Source organism: Pipistrellus kuhlii, unplaced genomic scaffold, assembly GCF_014108245.1.
Source record: "Pipistrellus kuhlii isolate mPipKuh1 unplaced genomic scaffold, mPipKuh1.p scaffold_m20_p_3, whole genome shotgun sequence".
Taxonomy (NCBI): Eukaryota; Metazoa; Chordata; class Mammalia; order Chiroptera; family Vespertilionidae; genus Pipistrellus; species Pipistrellus kuhlii.
This window is the reverse complement of record NW_023425529.1, coordinates 100,641,175-100,661,299: the sequence shown is the minus strand read 5'-3', so window position 1 is coordinate 100,661,299 and position 20,125 is coordinate 100,641,175. Positions and strand designations below refer to the sequence as shown.

General features: G+C 40.2%; 1 protein-coding gene across 6 annotated transcripts in view; it reads left to right on the top strand.

Annotated features, from left to right (window-relative positions):
* The window catches only part of NBEA (neurobeachin), a 798,235-nt gene that overhangs the window by 243,388 nt on the left and 534,722 nt on the right, over positions 1–20,125 (top strand). For all 6 annotated transcript variants that reach the window (XM_036455167.2, XM_036455161.2, XM_036455163.2 and 3 more), the window contains 3 exons: positions 435–615; positions 8,896–9,026; positions 14,239–14,346. In XM_036455167.2, the coding sequence (XP_036311060.1) occupies positions 435–615; positions 8,896–9,026; positions 14,239–14,346 (420 nt within the window). The remainder of the gene's footprint in view (positions 1–434; positions 616–8,895; positions 9,027–14,238; positions 14,347–20,125) is intronic.

Here is a 20,125-nt window from a genome sequence, read left to right as displayed (position 1 = left end):
CAGGCACATCCCCAGTAGGGGGTGTGCAAGAGGCAGCTGATTGATGTCTCTTATCAATGTTTCTAACTCTCTATCCCTCTCTCTTCCTCTCTGTAAAAAATCAATTTAAAAAATATATAAAATAGTATAAATATATATGCTATTATTTCCAAATATCTTTGCAAAATGATCTTCAGTTTGGAATGTAGTTTTTATAAGTAATGACATTTAAATCTAACATTGATTTTAAAAATAGACTTTTTTTTATTCAAGGATAATTCATAGCTAACTAAATAAATTCAATAACCAACTCATATATATCAAATTAGATTATAATTTGCAATCTATAATTTATTTTGTTTACTAAATATACTAAACTACTCTTCACTTGTAATACGTATGTATACGTATTATACTTCTAAATTTTAACAAGTCTTAAATCTGCTTTTTTAAAGACGGAATTGGAAAACATCGAAGTGACACAAGGCATGTCAGCTGAGACAGCAGTAACTTTCCTCAGCCGATTGATGGCTATGGTTGATGTACTTGTATTTGCCAGCTCTCTAAATTTTAGTGAGATTGAAGCTGAAAAAAACATGTCGTCTGGAGGTTTAATGCGACAATGCCTAAGGTTAGGTAAGTCTTAAGGTGTCCATTATGTAATTATCTACAAAGTAGTTATTTGACATTCTGTGGTATATAAAGTATTGATTATATAAGTTGATGATTATGTAATGTAGAAATTATTATAATAAATTATAGAAAATTATAATATCTTTAATTGGAGATTTATAGAATTGATCATCTTGAATGGATTATTATTTGAAATAGAATTAAATATATTTTGACTTATTTAAAGTTTAATAGTACTGTGACTGTGACATTTTTAATTGATCTGATTTTAATGTATACTAATTTATTAATTCTTTTTCTGGTAGACTAATACAGAGGGTAGTTGCTCTGGGATCACACACATATCAGAAAAATCAGGACATAGTTTTATACATAAAATGCTGAAGAATAAATTGACAATGCCAGTCTCACTATGTCTCTCAATGTTAACTGTTAACTCTAATAAACATTACTTTACCTATGCAATTCACCTTCTATCTTGTGTTGCAAAGAAACTAAGCACTAATATAATATTGTACATCAACTACAATTGAAAAATAAATAATTTAAAAAATCTATAGATATTTGGAGGATGAAAGATAAAACAAAACAGAATGCCATGCCGCAACTGGTTTGGCTCAGTGGATAGAGCATCAGTCTGGGGACTGAAGGGTCCCAGGTTTGAGTCCAGTCACGGGCATGTACCTTGGTTGCAGGCACATCCCCATTAGGGAGTGTGCAGGAGGCAGCTGATTGATGAATCTCTCAAATTGATATTTTCAACTCTCTATCCCTGTCTCTTCCTCTCTGTAAAAAAATCAATAAAATATATTTTAAAAAAACAAAACAAAGAAACAGGATGCCATATGGCTACTTTCTAAATACTTTTTTTTATTATTTTTATTTTTTTTAATAATAAATCTTTATTGTTCAGATTATTACAGGGGTACTTCTTTTTTTCCTCACCATAGCTCCCCTGCACCTGATTCCCCACCCCACCTCATGTCTTTACTCCCACCACTCTCTTCATTCATAGGTGTAAGATTTTTGTCCATTCACTTCTTGCACCCCTCAGACCCCTTTCCCCCTGAGAATTGTCAGTCCACTCCCTTTCTGTTCTTCAGATTTTTTATTCACTTGATTTTTAGATTCACCTGTTGGTAGGTATGTATTTGATGTCTTTTTGTTCATAGTTTTTACTTTTACTTTTACTTCCTCATCTTCTTAAAGAATACCCTTTAGCATTTCATGTAATCCTCGTTTGGTGGTGATGAACTCCTTTAACTTTTTTTTTTTTTTTTTTTTTTTTTTTTTTTTTTTGTCTGTGAAGCTCTTTATCTGACCTTCAATTCTGAATGATAATGATAGCTTTGCTGGGTAGAGTAATGTTGGTTGTAGGTTCTTGCTGTTCATCACTTTGTATATTTCTTGCCTCTCCCTCTGTCCTGCATAGTTTCTGTTGAGAAATCAGCTGACAGTCATATGGGTATTCCCTTGTAGGTAACTGTTTTTCTCTTGCTGCTTTCAAGATTCTCTCTTTGTCTTTTGCCCTTGGCATTTTAATTATGATGTGTCTCGGTGTGGTCCTCAATAGATTTCTCTTGTTTTGGGTTCTGTGCACTTTCTGAACTTGTAAGTCTATTTCTTTCACCAGGTAGGGAAAGTTTTCTGTTAGTATTTCTTCCAATAGGCCTTCAGTATTCTGCTTGCTCTCTTCTTCTGGCACCTCAAAAATCCGGATGTTGGTATACTGAAAACCATCCTAGAGGTACCTTACATTGTCCTCACACTTTTGGATTCTTTTTTCTTTCTGCCTTTGTGGTTAGGTGTTTTTTGCTACCTCATATTCCAGATCTTTGGTTTGACTCTTGGGGTACATTGATCTGCAGTTGAGTTTCTATATATTTGTTATTTCAGACTGTGTATGCTTAATTTCTGACTGGTCCTTTTCCTTTTTTTTTTTTCATTCTCATTAAGGTCCTTGAATGTCTCACTAAGCTTCTTGGAGGTCTCATCAAGTTGCTCAAAGGTTTTTAGAAGATTCTTGAGTAACCTTATAAATGTGGTTCTGAACTCTGTGTTGTCTAGTAGTTTACTTTTCTCCATCTCTCCCATTAGTGACATGCTCTTGTGTCTCCTTATTTTGGCTGTCTTCCTGTTTTGATGGAGTGGCTTTGTGTGGTCGGTGACCTAAGGGGCCAGTAGCTCAGCTTTTCCAATCACCTGAGGTGGTTACACTTGGTATACCCCTTCGTGGGCTGAGTGCAAAGTTTTGGTGTAATTAAGTCTTGATTGCTGTTGGTACACTGGGAGGAATTGACCTCCAGGTCAATTGGCTGTGAGAACCCACTGTGTTTATAAAGGAAGAACTGCTGTGCAGGAGATGCGCCTTGTTTCAGTGGGGCTTTGGTGCTCACTGAGTTCATCTCCCAAATGTGTCACTTATGGGTATGAGGAGTTGAAATCCTGTGTCTCACTCTGACCACTAGGTACACTGGCTTCTGGATTTCCAATGGGGTAAAGTTCAGCTTCTGTCTGAGGCCACCCTGCAGGAGCTACAGCGAGAACCACAGTCCTCTCCTCCCTGCTTGGAGCTTGGAGGCTTTGGAGCTGTCTGCACCAGGTTTCAAGTTTGCTAGGTTAAATTGCACTAGAGAAGGCCATTCATATGCAAAAGCCGCTGCTTGGAGCTTGGGTGTGTTTGTAGATTGTGCGAGGCAGAGTCTCAGGGCATCAGTAGACTAGGTCATGGCCAACAGAGATGGTTGCCCGTCAGCCGTCTCTGCCTCTCCACCCGTGTCCCCACATCTCGCGACCCCGCACAGCAAACAATTATTCTTGCGTGCAGCTCTGCAAGCAACCCTCACTTTCCAATTCGATGGCAGACAGGCTAGCTTCTCCCCAGAAACTGGATTTCAGGGAGATCGGGAACTTATCTCTCTCTAGGTTGAAGAAAGCAACGCCCGCCTTTAATCAGGATCCGTCACCAGCCCATATCGCACTTGTGCTCCTGTACCTCAGTTTTTCAGCGCTTGTGCCCTGAATGCTCTTCTCTCTCTCATTCTAGTTGTAGAGCTTCATCTCAGCCAGCTTTCCCGTGGTTCTGGGTGATAGATGTTTTGTCTTTTGGTTGTATTTTTGTAATTGTTGTGCCTTGCAGCAGTTTAGATGCCCACCTACGCCACCATCTTGGATTTCTCCTTCCAAATACTTTTTTAAAAAGAAAGAAACGAAAACTTAACATTGACAACTCTTAGTAAATTTAGACCAGCTCAAGGCAGGAACCATCTTTACCTCTCTTACCTGTCTTAAAGGGGAAATTTATTTATACTCTTTAGACTTTACAAAAAACCAGAAAGCTACTATTTATATACTTGCTTTGCATCATAAGTAAGATGTAAGAAACCAAGACATTAGATAGGGAGGAAATTCCTAATGTGTATTCTTTTTACCCAGAATTAAAAAAACAAACAAAACTTATGTAAAACGCTATAGGTGTATAATTTCAGGGGAGAAGTTTCACCTAAGAAAGGCATTAGAACTGCGTTAAAAATGATATGTTAATTAATATGATTGTGATTGTCATTTCACAAAGTATTTATATGTTAAGTATGCTATACTTGACATATCTACACTAAAAAAAGGGGAAAATGCTAACTGTCTGTACCTTTGCTACACCCACTGGCAATCAGAGCAAGTATGCAAATTAAACCAACAAAGATGGTGGTTAATTTGCATATACCGAGGGAGGAAGGAGTAAAGACTGAGACAGCCTAGAAGGAAGATGGAGGGAAAGCAGAAAGCAAGGCGGCTGTGGGAGGGAAAGTGCAGGAGGCATGCGCAGCAGTGGTGGCAGGTGGGGCGGGGCAGATGGGGCGAGTGGCAGCAGCAGTGAGCTGCAGAAAAGGGCAGTGTGGCAGCAGAAGGGAAAGCTCCGGGCAGCAGAAGCTGGAGGGAAAGCGCAGGGGGGGCGGCGAGGGGTGCGCAGTGGCTGCGGGAGGAAAAGCATGGGGTGGGGGCAAGAGGCGACAGGGAAATTACCAGGGCAGGAGGGCGGGAGAGGTGGTGGTGGCGGGAGGGAAGCCCGCCAGAAGCCCTGTTCTTGCAGGAACCTTCCTGTAAAGGGCCCTTAGTCCTATATAACAAAAGCATAATATGCTAAGTGTCCGGTCATCCAGACAGCTGTTCAACCAAAGCCTAATATGCTAGTGATATGCTAGGGGTACTCAACTATTTGCTATGATGTGCACTGACCACCAGGGGGCAGAAGCTCCAACTGGTAGGTTAGCTTGCTGCTGGGGTACTGCTGATTGGGACTGACTGGATGGGTCTGACACACCCTGGAGCCTCTTGCAGCCCTTCCTCAGCTGGCCAACCTACCACATCCCTAAACTGTCAGTCAGACATCCCCTGAGGGCTCCTATACTGTGAGAAGGTGCAGGCTGGGCTGAGGGAGCCCCCAAGTACACGAATTTTGTGCATTGGGACTCTAGTAAATACATAAAAATTTTATAAGTACATAAAAAAAATTATAAGTACATACAATTTTATTTCTCAACAAGAGTTCTGCTGCACACATTCGTGTATAGGTGGAGTCTACTGGCCCACATCAATGGGAACCATTGTGCTAGTCCAGCAGGGGGTAGGAGGCACAGGAGGTTGGCCGCCCTGCCCTTGATGGGGGGATTAGGGATGGGGAGAGCTGAGGGAGGTTGGCCAGCCAAGCCTGTCCCCAATTGGTGTGGGGGCAATTGGAGGCAGGGCTGGCTGGGGGGAGGGCCCACATGTATATATCGACCAGAAACTGCACAGGCGCCCCCAGAGCACCATCATAGCGCATTCTTTTGCATTCTCTCTCAGTTTCCTTCATGAGCTTCAGGGCCGCAGGAGGTGCGGTGCTTTCTGCGAGTTGTAATGTACTTCTTCAAGAAAGGGCCCTCCTGTAGACTGGGCTCTGGGTTTCCAAGAATTATGTCTCCAGGCATACCCACAGGAGGGCACCATACGTTTGCCTAGGTTGGCCTTATCCTTCAGTGCAGAGTGGAGGACCAGGGAAGCTGGCTGCTGCGGGAGAAGGGAATGTGCTATGTGCTTAAGTGCAGGGCAAAACTGCCCTGTTCATCCCAATCATTACAAACAGGCAGAGGCAGGGCAAGGTGAGAATGGGGTGCCTGAGGCCAGCCAGGGGTGCAGTGCAGGAGGAGGCTTTGGTGGCTGTGATGGCAGTGTGAGCGTGAGGAGGTGGTGGCTGTGGCGTAGGTGGGTGGTAGTGCAGCGGGAAGCACAGGTTAATGAGTAGCAGCAGTGACATGCAGGGGTTGCGGTGCACCCCTCTCACGTGCCCAGAGAGCTCTCTGCTCATCTGCCTCTCAATAGTGTCTGTCAGGCAGCCTGTGGCGCTGAGCTAGAGTTGGGGTTGGGGAGCATGGCTCCCCTAGTGTGGGTTCTTCCAGGCAGGCTTTACCTCTGTTCTTGCCCTCTTTGATGTGCATTCCTCCCACTTCCCAGGCAGGCATCCCTCATGGCAGCCACATTTGTAATTTAGTGCTCTTGAGGTGTAGAGAAGCACAGCCAGGAACTGAGCCCCTCCCCCCTGGGGCTCCAGGCCTCAGGGCAGCTCTTGTGCACCTTGAAACAGGAGAGAAGGGTAGGAGGGTCCAATAGGGGTGGGGGGGAAAGGGGCTTCAGGAGTTTGGGGGGACAGATCGGGCCTATTGGCTTCCACGGTGCATGTCATAGTGACTGGTCACTCCAATCATTTTGGCCATTCTGCCATTCAGTAGCTGGGCTTTTATATATCTATCTACATAAAACCGTAATATCCAAATAGACGGGACTGCTGAACAGCCAAACAACCGGTTGCTGTGACATGCACTGACCACCAGGGGGCATGCATGAAACATGGTAGGTGTTGGCAGCAGGTGACAGAGCGAAGAACATGGCAGACATCGGCCACAGTGGGATGGTGGAGCAGATGAGTGGGGGTATCGGACCAAGGCGGGGCACCGGTTGCTGTCTTCAGGGCAGCCTCTGATGGTTACTGAAAATTCTTTGTCCCATGTGCTGCGGTCCCGCCAAGTGCTTGCACCTGATGCCAGTGTGCTGGTCCTGCTCACACCTGCTGCCAGCACCTGGCGTCGGCCCCCAATACTCAGCGGTTGTGAGTGGCAGGTGCCAGCCCAAATCGCCCCTCAGGGCTTCTTTACCTCCTCCAGTTCCTGGGGGATGATCAGGGCCAGCAGCTGCCTCTCTCACCAGCTGTCAGTACCAGAGCCTCTGCCCTCCCCTGCAGGCCTTGTTCCCCCCTAACTACTCTCCCCACTGCCCTTCCCTGCATGCCTGGTTGCCCCCAACTTCTTACCTCTGCTGGCTTGGTCATGCCTAACTGCCCTCCCCTGCAGGCTTGATTGCCTCCAATTGCCCTCCCTTGCAGGCCTGGTCCCTCCCAACTGCCCTCCCCTGCTGGCCATTTTGTGGTGGCCATCTCATGTCCACATGGGGGCAGGATCTTTGACCACATGGGTTCAGCCATCCTGTGTATTGGTGTGATGCTCAATCTGCATATTACTCTTTTATCAGATAAGATGCTTCAGTATCTTCAAACTAGCACTTATTTGGTTATTTTTTTTTTTCTAATATATTCCAAAGCTTTACTGATGATTTAATTTTTATCCCAATAATTTCTAGCAGATTTATTTCTTGGAATGTTTTATAAGTGAATAATAATAAAGCAAAAACAATTATATATCTATGTCTTTTTACTGTTCCAAGCACTTTACATATATCAATTCAATTAATCTTCACAAGAATTCTCTAAAGAGGTATGTTTATATTCATTTTTTATATGAGGAAACTAAGGCACTGATAGTTTAAGCAGCTGGCCCAAGATCACAAAAATCAGAAGTGGAAGAGCCAGGATTTAAGCTCCTGTGATCTGATTCCAAAATCGGTAGTTTATTGCTATACTTTACTATTTCTTAAAATAAGTAAAGGAAAAGTTTCTTCTTATTGAATGCTTATTGACAAACGCCATGACTTTCTTACCTTGAGGAAAGATGGATGTTGGGATTTGTGATAGTTGCTAAGGTAGTCAAATTATGGGAAGAAGTCTTATCCAAAAGAACTTAACAAATATGAATATTAATTTTATAAAAACATTTTAGTAATTCATAAAATTCAGGATTTTGAGTGATGGAGGGGAAAGACAAACTATGGAAGAGAATATTGGGAACTTCAAAAGCCCTGGTAATAATCTGTTTAGTTTTGTTTTTAGCTAGTACATGAGTATTTTGTTTAAATTTTGTAACTACACTTATGTTTCATATGTACTATTCATCACTATCCTATATAATAAAGAGCTAATGTGCTAATTAGACCGAACAGCAGAAAAACGATCTGGAAGACCTTCTGGACAACCTTCCAGAAGCCAGGGCTGAGAGGGCCGAGGCAGGTGGGGCTGCAAAGGCTGAGTCCCTTTCACGAATTTCATGCATCAGGCCTCTAGATACTATAAATGTTAAAGATTACCTATCCTGCTCCCTCCAATGTTAAAGATGTATGTGTCTCTCTGTTTTGCTTCTTATCCAATCCTAGAGATTTCCTGGCTTTGCTTTCTTCTGCAAAGTATTAATGTATAACCAAAGTATTTCATGTAACCCTCCTTATGACTTTTCTTTTCATTCTAATCCTATATAATAAAAGCCTAATATGCTAAGAGTTTGGTTGTCAGGTCATATGTTTAACCAATCAAAGCATAATATGCTAAAGCTGCTCAACCACTTGCTATGACATGCACTGACCACCAGGGGACAGATAGTCAACCAGTCAATCAGTTGCTATGATGTTCACTGACCACCAGGGGGCTGACACTTGAAGTAGAAGCTGCCCCCTGGCGGTCAGTGTGCTCCCACAGGAGGAGCACTGCTCAGCCAGAAGCCAGGCTCATACTTGGTGAGTGCAGCAGTGGTGGCGGGAGCCTCTCCTGCCTCTGTGGCAGCGCTAAGGATGTGCAACTGATGTCCAGGGTAAGCGGGCCTAAGCTGTCAGTCGGACATCCCCCGATTGCTTCTGGACTGCAAGAGGGCACAGACTGGACTGAGGGAACCCTCCACCACAACCACAGGTGCACAAATTTCATGCACTGGGCCTTTAGTATTTTATAATTATCAAACATATTTACTGATCTAGTTGATTTAAGTATAATAAAAAGATGGAGGAAGGGGAAAGAAAGAACAATAGAACCTAGCAACTTTAATCAACATGTCAAAGTCAATTTATATTAATAATAACCTTCTGGTTTTTTAGTTTGTTGTGTTGCTGTGAGAAACTGTTTAGAATGTCGGCAGAGACAAAGGGACAGAGGGAACAAATCTTCCCATGGAAGCAGTAAACCTCAAGAAGCAACCCAAAGTATGACTGCCATAGCAGCTTCAAAGGTAATTCAATATTTTCTATGTTAATGTAACTTACCTTAATTTTATTTTAACTTTATGAGAACAAAACTAAAAAGGGTTTAGTGATCAGACATCACCAGGCTCTAGTGCTGGCTTCTCTCTTCATAATATGGCACCAAGTTATTTAACCACTCTGAGACTTGAATTTTTGTTTTTTACATGAAGATACTAATAATATCTACTTCCTTAGGGCTCTTTTAAGCAGTATAGCATACATAGATCTGAAAAGTTCTTAGTTATAACTATTTTAATACATATATTTTATACAGAGTTTAATATATATTGACTAATGAATGGAAAATGAATGAATAATATATATTACATGAGTGAATAATGTTTTTTTGGTGATAGACTTCCATAATGTTCAGTAAAAATAAATTGAATGTCTAGGAAATGAATGAATAGTGGAGAGTATTTTTGAACCTGCTATTAATCATTATCCTAAATTAGCTCTCTTTATCATATGTGTAAGTGACTCTGCAACTTTTCCCTTTTCCCTTGCTTTTACCATTTTTGTCACATTATACACTTCATTCATTTCCTCAGAAAAATCTTTTTATTCTTTATTTATTGACTTTTACATGGGTTCTCTTTTCTTAAAGTTTGTATCTGTATTTTTTACCCAACTAAAATCTATTAAACTCTTAGCTATAATTAAGGGCTACTCTGAGGAAAATGTTTTGAGATAACTGTCACTGTCACCCTGGACTAGGGTGGATATTTGTTTGATATACTCCACTTGTAATGAGATGTTTGATATTGGCCCATGATTTTTCCCCTCAATAAGTGAAGACATGGAATAGAAGTTTAATTAATTTAAAAAGTTGTATGGCTTCAAACTTCTGTAGTTTTTAAACAGAACAACCACACATTTAGTATATCTGTATTGCAGCATATTTCTTTTTCACTGCATTTAGAAAGACATTTGTAGAATAATTAGACTGCTTTACTGCTCACAAGTCTCCACAGGACACTCCATTGCTTAGAAAATTAAATATAAAAACATGCGCAGTAATGCCTCATGTTATTTTTGTGGGTATAGTAAACTCTAAGTTATTTGAGAGTGTTCCATAACTTGTACATTTTTGTAATTCCAGAGCTTGTATAGCACTGTGAGCACTTATCAAAAGAGCACAAACTCTGGAATCGGACAGTTCTGAGTTTGTATCCTGGTTCTACCACTGAGTGGTTTTGTGAGCCAAGACATATTCCTTAATCTCCAATGCCTCAGTTTTCCAGTCTTTAAAATGGGTCAAATCTTAACCGAAAAGGTGTTTGTGTGACTTAAATAAAACAACAACAACAACAATAATGTATTAAAATACTTAATTCCTGACATGCAGTGAACATTCAATTAATACTAATTCCCTTCCTTTTTCCAGCAGTTAACCACTGATTGTATGAACTCATGAAATGAATAAACTACTATTTTTTAGAGCTTTGATTTTAAAGGTGTCTGTACTCAATTCAGGAGACAAAGCGAACTTTTCATGATAGTCAAGCCAAGTATTACTCTGATTGTTGCATATGAACAGAAAAGTCCAAAAAGAAAGAAATTTGTAGTATTTTAGTTGAGGTATTCCATTTATCTAGCAAGAAAAATGGATAATAAGTGATCACTATAGAAATATTAGAGGAAAAGTTAACTTAGTAAGATAACACATTTTAGGACAGAGAATCAATGGACTGGTTGGTGAGTGTTCCTTTTTGACTTTCTGTTAGATATCTACCTAATAAAATAGTAACACGCTAATTGACTGTACCTTTGTGATGCTTATCAGCCAATCAGGAGTGAGTATGCAAATTAACCCAACAAAGACAGCGAGTTAATTTGCATATGCAGGCATGAAGCACAGGGCTGGACTCTTGCATCATCGCCATGGCGAAAACGCAGGCTTTCCCTACCACCCCAGCCACTCCAGGCCTCTGGGCAGCGTGGGAAAGCAGAAAGGCAGCTCTGGCCCAGAGTGAAGTTGGTGCAGGTAGCCAGGAGAATGGAGGCCCATTCTTGCATGAATCTTTATTCATGCATTGGACCACTGGTGTGTGTGTGTGTGTGTGTGTGTGTGTGTGTGTGTGTGTGTATATATATATATATATATATATATATATATATATATATTTTTTTTTTTTTTTTTTAAAGTAAATCTTTATGGCAAATTTTTATTATTGAAAATATTACATACTAGAGGCCTGGTGCACGGAATTTGTGCATGGGGTGGGGTGTCCCTCAGCCTAGCCTGCACCCTCTCCAGTCTACCATGTTTCCCCGAAAATAAGACATCCTCTGAAAATAAGACCTAGCGCATGGAAAGATAAGACATCCCCTGAAAATAAGACCTAGAGCAACTTTGGGAGAAAAAATTAATATAAGACACTGTCTTGTTTTCGGGGAAACAGGGTAGTATCCCTCGAGGGATGTTTGCCCATTTAGGCCCGATCAGTTGGACATCCCTCTCACAATCCAGGACTGCTGGCTCCCAACTGCTCACCTGCCAGCCTTCCTGATTGCCACTAATTACTTGTGCCTGTCAGCCTGATCACACCCTAACCACTGCCCTGCTAGCCTGATTGATGTCTAACTGCTCCCCTCCCAGCCTGTTTGCCCCTAACTGCCCTCTCCTGCAGGCTTGATTACTCCCAACTGCCCTCCCTTGCAGGCTTGGTGCCTCCCAACTGCCCTGCTGGCCATCTTGTGTCCACCTGAGGGCAGAATCTTTGACCACATGGGGGCAGCCATTTTGATCTTGTGTGTTGAAGTGATGGTCAATCTGCATAATGCTCTTTTATTAGATAGGATAGAGGCCTGGTGCATGGGTGGGGTTCAGCTGAAGGGTATCCCAGATCAGGGTGGGGGTTTCCTTAAGGTGTGGGGTGGCATGGGCGAGGGGCCTGTGGTGGTTTGCAGGCCAGGCCGGCGACCCAAGTGGAGGACCTGGTATCTGGGATTTGTTTATCTTCTACAATTGAAACTTTCTACCCTTGAGTGGAGGCCTGGGCCCGCCAGAGTGTGTGGAAAGCTTGGCTTCCTCCATTGCCTGGGAAACCTAATCCTCCCTCCTGCTCTCTGTGGTGGCAGCTATCATGGTTGGGGTTAATTTGCATATTTGCTCTGATTGGCTGGTGGGCATGGTTTGTGGGTGTAGCAGAATTATGGTTAATTTGCATATTACTATTTTATTAGATAGGATATCTCCTTCCCCCCTGCATTGACCCCCTCCAGCTCTCCACTCCAGGTATTCAGCACCATATTGTTTGTGTCAATGGTTTATGCATATATATATACAAGGTCTTTGGTTGATTACCTCCCACTCACACTCCCCCACTTTCTTTCTGAGATTCCACACTCTGTTCCATGCTTCCCTGTCTCTGGTTCCCAGCTTTTATGCATTTTTATGTGCTTTAATAAGGAAACACCTTAATTAATTTGGGTGTGGCACTAAACTGGATTTGCAGTGGTCTCATTTTTTATACTTTTTAAAAAGGAGTGATGAGCCGAAACCGGTTTGGCTCAATGGATAGAGCGTCAGCTTGAGGGACTGAAAGGCCCCGGTTTCGATTCCGGTCAAGGGCATTTGCCTTGGTTGCGGGCATATCCCCAGTGGGGGGTGTGCAAGAGGCAGCTGATCGATGACTCTCTCTCATCGATGTTTCTAGCTCTCTATCTCTTTCCCTTCCTCTCTGTACAAAATCAATAAAATATATTTTTAAAAAGGAGTGATGATACAAGCTTTTTTCCCCTTTATTGATTAAAGTATTACATATGCCTTTATAAGGATTAAATTACTTTATGGATATAGAGACATTATAAAATGATTTATACGTTAAAATGTAATTTCTTCATTTTTGCCATAAATTATGTACTTTTATGCTGTCAATGCATTATTTTTTGTCTTGTGATAAATATTGTTAGCCTATTATTTAGATTAAATCACTGAGGTTTATAGAGGTTAAATATCTCACCTAAGGTTATATTGCTGGTAAGTTTTGGAATTGTAATGTAAACCAAATAACAACCTTCAAATACCATGCTCTTTTTACTGTCCTGTGCTGCAGTGGAAATCATGTTAATTTTTGGAACAAAATATCATAATTGTGATCTATAGAGAAATAGAAAGATATTTTTAATCATAATAACAGCAAGTTTTCTTATTTATAGGAATTATATTTTGTACATCACATATATTACCTAGTTTAATTCATGCAATTAAAAATTATTTACTGATTAGGGAGAGAGGAGAAAGAGAAAAAGAAAGAGAAGGTGGGGAGGAGAGAGAGAGAGAGACAGAAGCAGGGGAGGAAGGGAGAAGAGAAAGAAAAATATATATTGGTTGTTCCATTCATGCATGCATTCATTGCTTTATTCTTATATAAGCCCTGACCTGGGATTGAACCCTACAATCCTGGGGAATTGAACTTGAAACCTTGACATATAAGGATGACCTTCTAATCAACTAATTCATGCAATTCTTAACATATTCTGTCCATACAATTCTTAATATGTTGTGTGAATAAGTGAAAAAGTACTAGATTGAATTTCAGGGAACTTGACTCTGTTATTAGTTTGCTATGTGACACATTACAAATAATTTGTCAATTTTTGTATTTTCAAGTATAAAAAGCATTTTGATTGTAATGGTCTTTAATATCTTTCAGCTTTAATATTAAGGGTATGTTTACATTTTTTTCAGTTTACCTATCTCTAACTTGTGTAGTTCATGAAATGGTCACACACATAAAGTCTCATATAATAATGTAACATAATAAGTTCATATAAAAAGTATGATGGTTAAATGAAACCCAGTGACTTAAAGAGATTTATTAACAAAAGGTAGGGATTAAGGCCAAATAAATTTTAGTAATAAGCTCAAGGTCACACAGCAGAGATTTAGAGCCCAGATTTTCTGAAGTTCAAAATCAGTTTTTTTCTTCCTTCCACAATCTTACCCATTTTTCTAAATCTATCTTGGTTGGTCTGGTAATAAAAAACAAGAATACTAGAAAGGAAATCTACAAGATACAGGAGAACAGAAAACTACTCTTATAATACAGTATTGTTGTCATTAAATGTTGTCCAGTGAAGAGGAGTTAAAGAACACGGACAATTTGATGCCTAAATTAGAGAAATTATTCTACTTTGTAAGTTTATGTATTGTGTTGTTATGTTTTTACAATTGGGTATCTTTTTTTTTAGAATTCATTAGAAAATGTTCCAGGTAACCTCTCTCCTATTAAGGACCCTGATAGACTTCTTCAGGATGTTGATATTAATCGCCTGCGTGCCGTTGTGTTTCGGGATGTGGTAAGTTATGCCTGTTTGATGTCTCAGGAAAAACCTCTCATTATCATTTGTGTAAAATAATTTAAATTTTAAAAGAAATCTAGATATTAAAACTAAGAGTCCCAATGTTAGGAATTGTAGGATTTATAACATACTTCTGTTTATAAAACAGTTGAGCCTTAGCTTTCTCTGAAAGCTTATTGATACATTTTTTTTAAATTATGTGAAATTTTGATATAAGTTGTATATATATATTAATTAATATTATAATTCAACTTACTTTGAATCACCTACTGTCTTTTAGTATTCCCTGCTCCATGTGTAGGTACTAAATAGTTTGTTATCCATCAATATTCCTTGTATTATGGATTAATTCATAATGGTATTACTGGCATTACTTTTGAAAGAAGAATCTGAATTTTAAAATATATTTTATCAATAGGAAATTGAGTTAGAAGGATAGCTTAGTAAAACTTAAGAAAAATATAGTTTAAGGAGAGAGTTTCATGGAATACTTCAATTATATCATCAATTACTCAAGATAAGCAAAAATAAGATGGGGGTATTTCAGAGCAGATTCAATATGACAGCACTGCTTATTATAGTTACTATTTACCAGCCATTTTAGGTTCTAGTTTTCTTTTCTTTTTATTGTTATTAATTTTTTCAATTATAGTTTATAATGAATATCATTTTGTATTAGTTTCAGGAAGTTAGCATTATTTTAATTAATGACTTGTGAAACAGAAGAAAGTTTATGTTTTAAATTTACACTTAAGAAATTGGGTGCCGTACTTTAGAATGGCTGAAATGTATGTATTTCATATAGTATAATACTGGAGGCCCATTGCTGAAAATTCATGCACTGGGGGGGTGTCCTTTATCCCAGCCTGCACCCTCTCCAATCTGGGACTGCTGGCTCCCAACAGCTTGCCTGCCTGCCAGCCTGATCACTCCCTAACCACTCCCCTGCCAGCCTGCTTGATACCTAACTGCTCCCCTACCAGCCCGATTGCCCCATAACTGCCCTCCCCTGCAGGCCTGGTTGCCCCCAACTGCCCTCCCCTGCTGGCCTGGTCACCCCTAACTTCCCTTCCCTAATGTCCCGGTCACACCTAGCTGCCCTCCCTTGCCAGCCTGGCCACCCATAACTGCCCTCCCCTGCCAGCCTGGTTGTCCCCAACTGCCCTCCCCTGCAGGCCTGGTCCCCCCCAACTGTCCTCCTCTGCAGGCCTGGTCACCCACAACTGTCCTCCCCCGCAGGCCTGGTCACCCACAACTGCCCTCCTCTGCCGGCCCATTCACCTTTAACTGCCCTCTACTGCAGGCCATCTTGTGGTGGCCTTCTTATGTCCACATGGGGATGACTATCTTTGACCATATGGGGGCAGCCATCTTGTGTGTTGAAGTGATGGTCAATTTGCATATTACTTCTTTAATAAATAGGATTATATGGTAGTAATATACAGTAGAAAAATAATCTAATATGTATCAGTTTTTATAAATCACTGGGAAAATTATAAATATATCAATACAATAATAGGCAGTAGACATAAATATTAGAATTAAGGTAACAAACATATGATAACATTTTATTATCACCAGTAGTCAAAAGAATGCAATTTAAAACAAAAGTGAGATATTCTTGCTATTAAATAAACTAGTATGTAAAACTTTTAATTCCAGCATTGGAAGGGTACATTAAAATATGCCATGATCCTATATAATAAAAGGGTAATATGCAAATTGACTCTAATGGTGGAACGGCCAGAACAACCATTAGACTAGTCACTATGAGGTGCACTGACCACCTCTAGGTCCCTTTCCCTGGCCAGCAGGCTCTGATTGTCCGATGGCAAGCGAGGAACCAAAGGTGGGGGGGGGGTGCGGGGAAGGCTGCAGGCTACTGGGGAAAATGGCGCTGATTACAAACCACATCTAGGGACCATACCAACACTCGAATTTCTTGCCCCAGCTTCTAGTATATAGATATGTATGTCTATACATATCTGTCTCACTGGTAGGAATAGAAATTGGATAAAAATTTTGAATAGCTCTTCATCAGTATGTGTTAAAACTCTTATAAATATTGATGCCCTGTGATCCATTGGTCTTGCTTAGAAGTTATTTAACCTCATGTGCTCATTAAATATTCCTACAGGAGATATGGTAACTACAGGAAATATTTTAAATCTCTAAAAGAGTTTCAGCCCAATAAATCATAGTATATTTATTCAAGGGGGAAACTGTGCAGCCATTAAAATCATATTTTTGAATGAAATTTAATGGCATGGAAAAATACTCATGTTTTAAGGGAAATTAGCAGTAAACAAAAGTACTTATATTGCACAAATATTACATTTGTATGCTGAGTATATGTGCATGCATATCTTTATTTAAAAAAAAAAAAGACTAGAGAAAACATATTGAAATATGACCAATGCTTATTTCTAGATAGTTTTCATTTTGTGCTTAATCCTTTTATGTTTTTATATATTAAAATGTTTAATGATAAACCCATATTTCTTTATAATTAATAAATGAAGGGATTTAAAAATAGGATATAAAACATGATAGTATAAAAAAATATGAAAATCTTATCACAATTTGATTTGTAATCTAGACTTGGAAAAACATCACTTATTAACAACTTGACCATTTAGAATTGGAAATTACTCATCTTGAAAAAAAATATTTTGTGGAAAGAATGCTTTTTAAAATAAAGAATGATTAACATGTAGAGCATGTCTTTATCTCCAAGAGGCACAGTCAGATCTAACAAGTTTGACATTGCGTTTTAATAATCAATTCTGTATTATGTAGTTATGGTAAATTATTATAATTTTGGTAGATAATGACATATTTTTAAGAATTATAGATGTTCTATAAATATGTTGTATAGCCAAGCCATGACACTTAGTAATTTTTCACGCTAATATAGTTTCCACTAAGTTTTATGTAGTTCCCATTGAACTCTGTGTTTGATAAATTCCTTGCCTTCATTTCATTTAGATTTATCTATGGAGGTTCCTCATTTGGGGGTTGTTTCTTTGTCTCCCCATTTTAAGTGTTTCTTTGTTATTGTTTCTATGTGTTAGAGTTGCTATTACTCCCAGTCTTAATGCAGTGGCTTTATGTATTATAGTAGGTGTCCTGTGGGACCTAGTGGAGCAGTCTGCTTGATCTCTTGAGCTGAATGTTCTAGGGCTGTCCCTTGAGTGATATTTGAACTTTCCTGTTGTAATTGGGTCTTGACTGTTTTGTCTCAAAAGAGATTGCTAAGATAAACTCACATGAACTGTTAAAATAAAAGTAACAGATTTGTGTGGCAAAATTGAATACATGGCAAAAAAGAAATAAGTGGCTTTAAAAAAACAAAAACTTCATTTTTAATGTTCTCTAGTATGTGCAAAATTTGAAAACAAATTTGTCCTAGGTCACCTGTGTTCAAAATTATATAAACTAAAGTAATTTTAATCCTTAAAAATTAAATTTAAAGTTTTCGAACATTCTGGTTGAAACATTATAATTTTTAAAGAATTTCAGTTATCCTATAAAATAAAGACGTAATATGCAAATTGACCATCACACCCTCTCACAAGATGGGTGCCCCCATATGGTCAAAGATGGCCACCACAAGATGGCTGGCAGGGAAGGGTAGTTGTGGGTGATCAGGCCATTAGGGGACAGGACTTTGTGGGGGAGGGAGTGAATAGGCTTGCAGGGGAGGGCAGTTGGGGGCAACCAGACCTATAGGAGTGGGCAGTTAGGGGTGACCAGGCCAGCAGGGGAGGGCAATTGGAGGCACTGGACTTGCAGGATAGGGCATTTAGGGGTGATCAGGCAACAAGGTAGGGCAGTGGGGAAAATTGGGCTGGCAGGTGTGGGCAGTTGGGGGTTATTGGGCTTGAAGGGTAGGGAAGTTGGGGGCAATTGAGCCAGCAGGGGTGCAGTTAGGCATTGATCAGGGTGGCAGGGGAGTGGTTAGGGGGTGATCATGCTGGCAACCAGGTAAACGGTTAGGAACCAGCAGTCCTGGATTGTGAGAGAGATGTACAACTGCTGGCAGTCAGACATCCCCTGAGTGTTCCCAGATTAGAGAGGGTGCAGGCTGGGCCGAGGGACACCTTTTCCAGTGCACGGAAGGAATGGTGACTCTAAAGTACCATTGCAACCTAACACATAGCCGAACAAGCTGTGTGCGGTGGCTAGGACAGCAGGAGCATTAGTGAGGGGTGACCAAACAACTAAGCAGCAGGCTGCATGGGGAAATCAGGTTGGCAAGGGGCTCAGTGAGGGGAGGCCAAACGACAGAGCAGTAGGCTGCATGGGACGACCAGGCCAGCGAGGCGGGGGGTGGGGGGGGGCTTGTGAGTGACCTGGCTGGGACGGGGGTGGTAAGGGGTGACCAGGCCAGAGGGGGTGGGGGGGCAGTTGGAAGTGACCAGTCTGGCAGGAAGGCAGTAAGGGGCGACAAGGCCAGCGTGGGGAACTGTTGGGGGGGGGCAGTTGTGGGGGACTAGGCCAATGGGGGGTCAGTTGAGGGTGACCAGGCCAGCAGGCAGTGGGGCTGTTAGGGGCAATCATATTGGCAGGCAGGTGAGCAGTTAGGAGCCAGTGGACCCAGATTGTGAGAGAGATGTCTGACTGCTGGCAGTTGGACATCCACCAAGGGGTCCTGGATTAAAGAAGGGTACATGCTGCGCTGAGGGGGGGACCCCCCTCCATGCATAAATTTAATGCATTGGGCCTCTAGTATAATATATAAGAAAGTCAATTAACTTGTATAAATTTTAGTTGTTCTCCAGATGTTTTGCCTCTTTGTATATTGTTATTCTTCTTCAAAGCCAGAATAGGGAATAAGCAGCACAATTTAAAGATCTGACTTTGAAAAGAAATGGCAATTATTTTCATACCATATTTAAAGGGAGATTTTAGCTTGGCTAGGACAACTATATGTTATTTGCAGTTCTACATCTTGGTGGTTGACATCAATTCATTTCACATATATATATTTGTTAAGTGCCTGTTAATTGCCTGGAACTGAGGTCCAATGGTGGAAATAAAAAGTGACATGGACTTTTATGGTTTATCAAAGCTTGAGCTGCGTTCACATTTATTCTAGGTCAATATTGTTTGTTAGTTTGATTGTACTTATGTCCTTATAATAACCATTTAAGCTTTTGTGTTTTTACCTTTTTCTGTATATCTATTCCATTAGCATTGTAATGCAAGTAGTATGTAACTTAAACACATCATAAGAAAGCTCTCAACCACTAAATATGAAATACTAAATTTATATGCCAGAACAAGTTTAATCTGTTTTGGTAATTTTCACCATTAGCTATACTAATTTTGTTTCATAGTATTAAATCATTATTTCTTGTTTACTTTCTTTTCTGACAAATGCACATAAATTTTTATTTTTGTTTATATTGTACTTAAATGAAATAATCCAATGAACCCATTAATAGAGTTACTAAACTTGAATGCTTGTTTCTTTTCCTTATTTTTATGATACTAATTTTTACCAATTATCAATGGGACACAGTAAATGCAGTTTTGATTTGAAGTATTACTTTTATGTAGCTTAGAAAAAGGCTACCATTTATATCTGATTATTTATACATAGTCTAATTTGGTAGTGGTCTTATAGGTCATATAAATTTGCCTTCTTCTCCTCCTCCTCCTCCTCCTTTTTCCATTTCTCCTCCTCCTTCTTCTTCCTCATCACCTCTTCCTTCTTCCTCTTCTCCTTCTCCTTCTCCTCCTTCTTCTCCTCCTTCATTTTTCTTTCTTC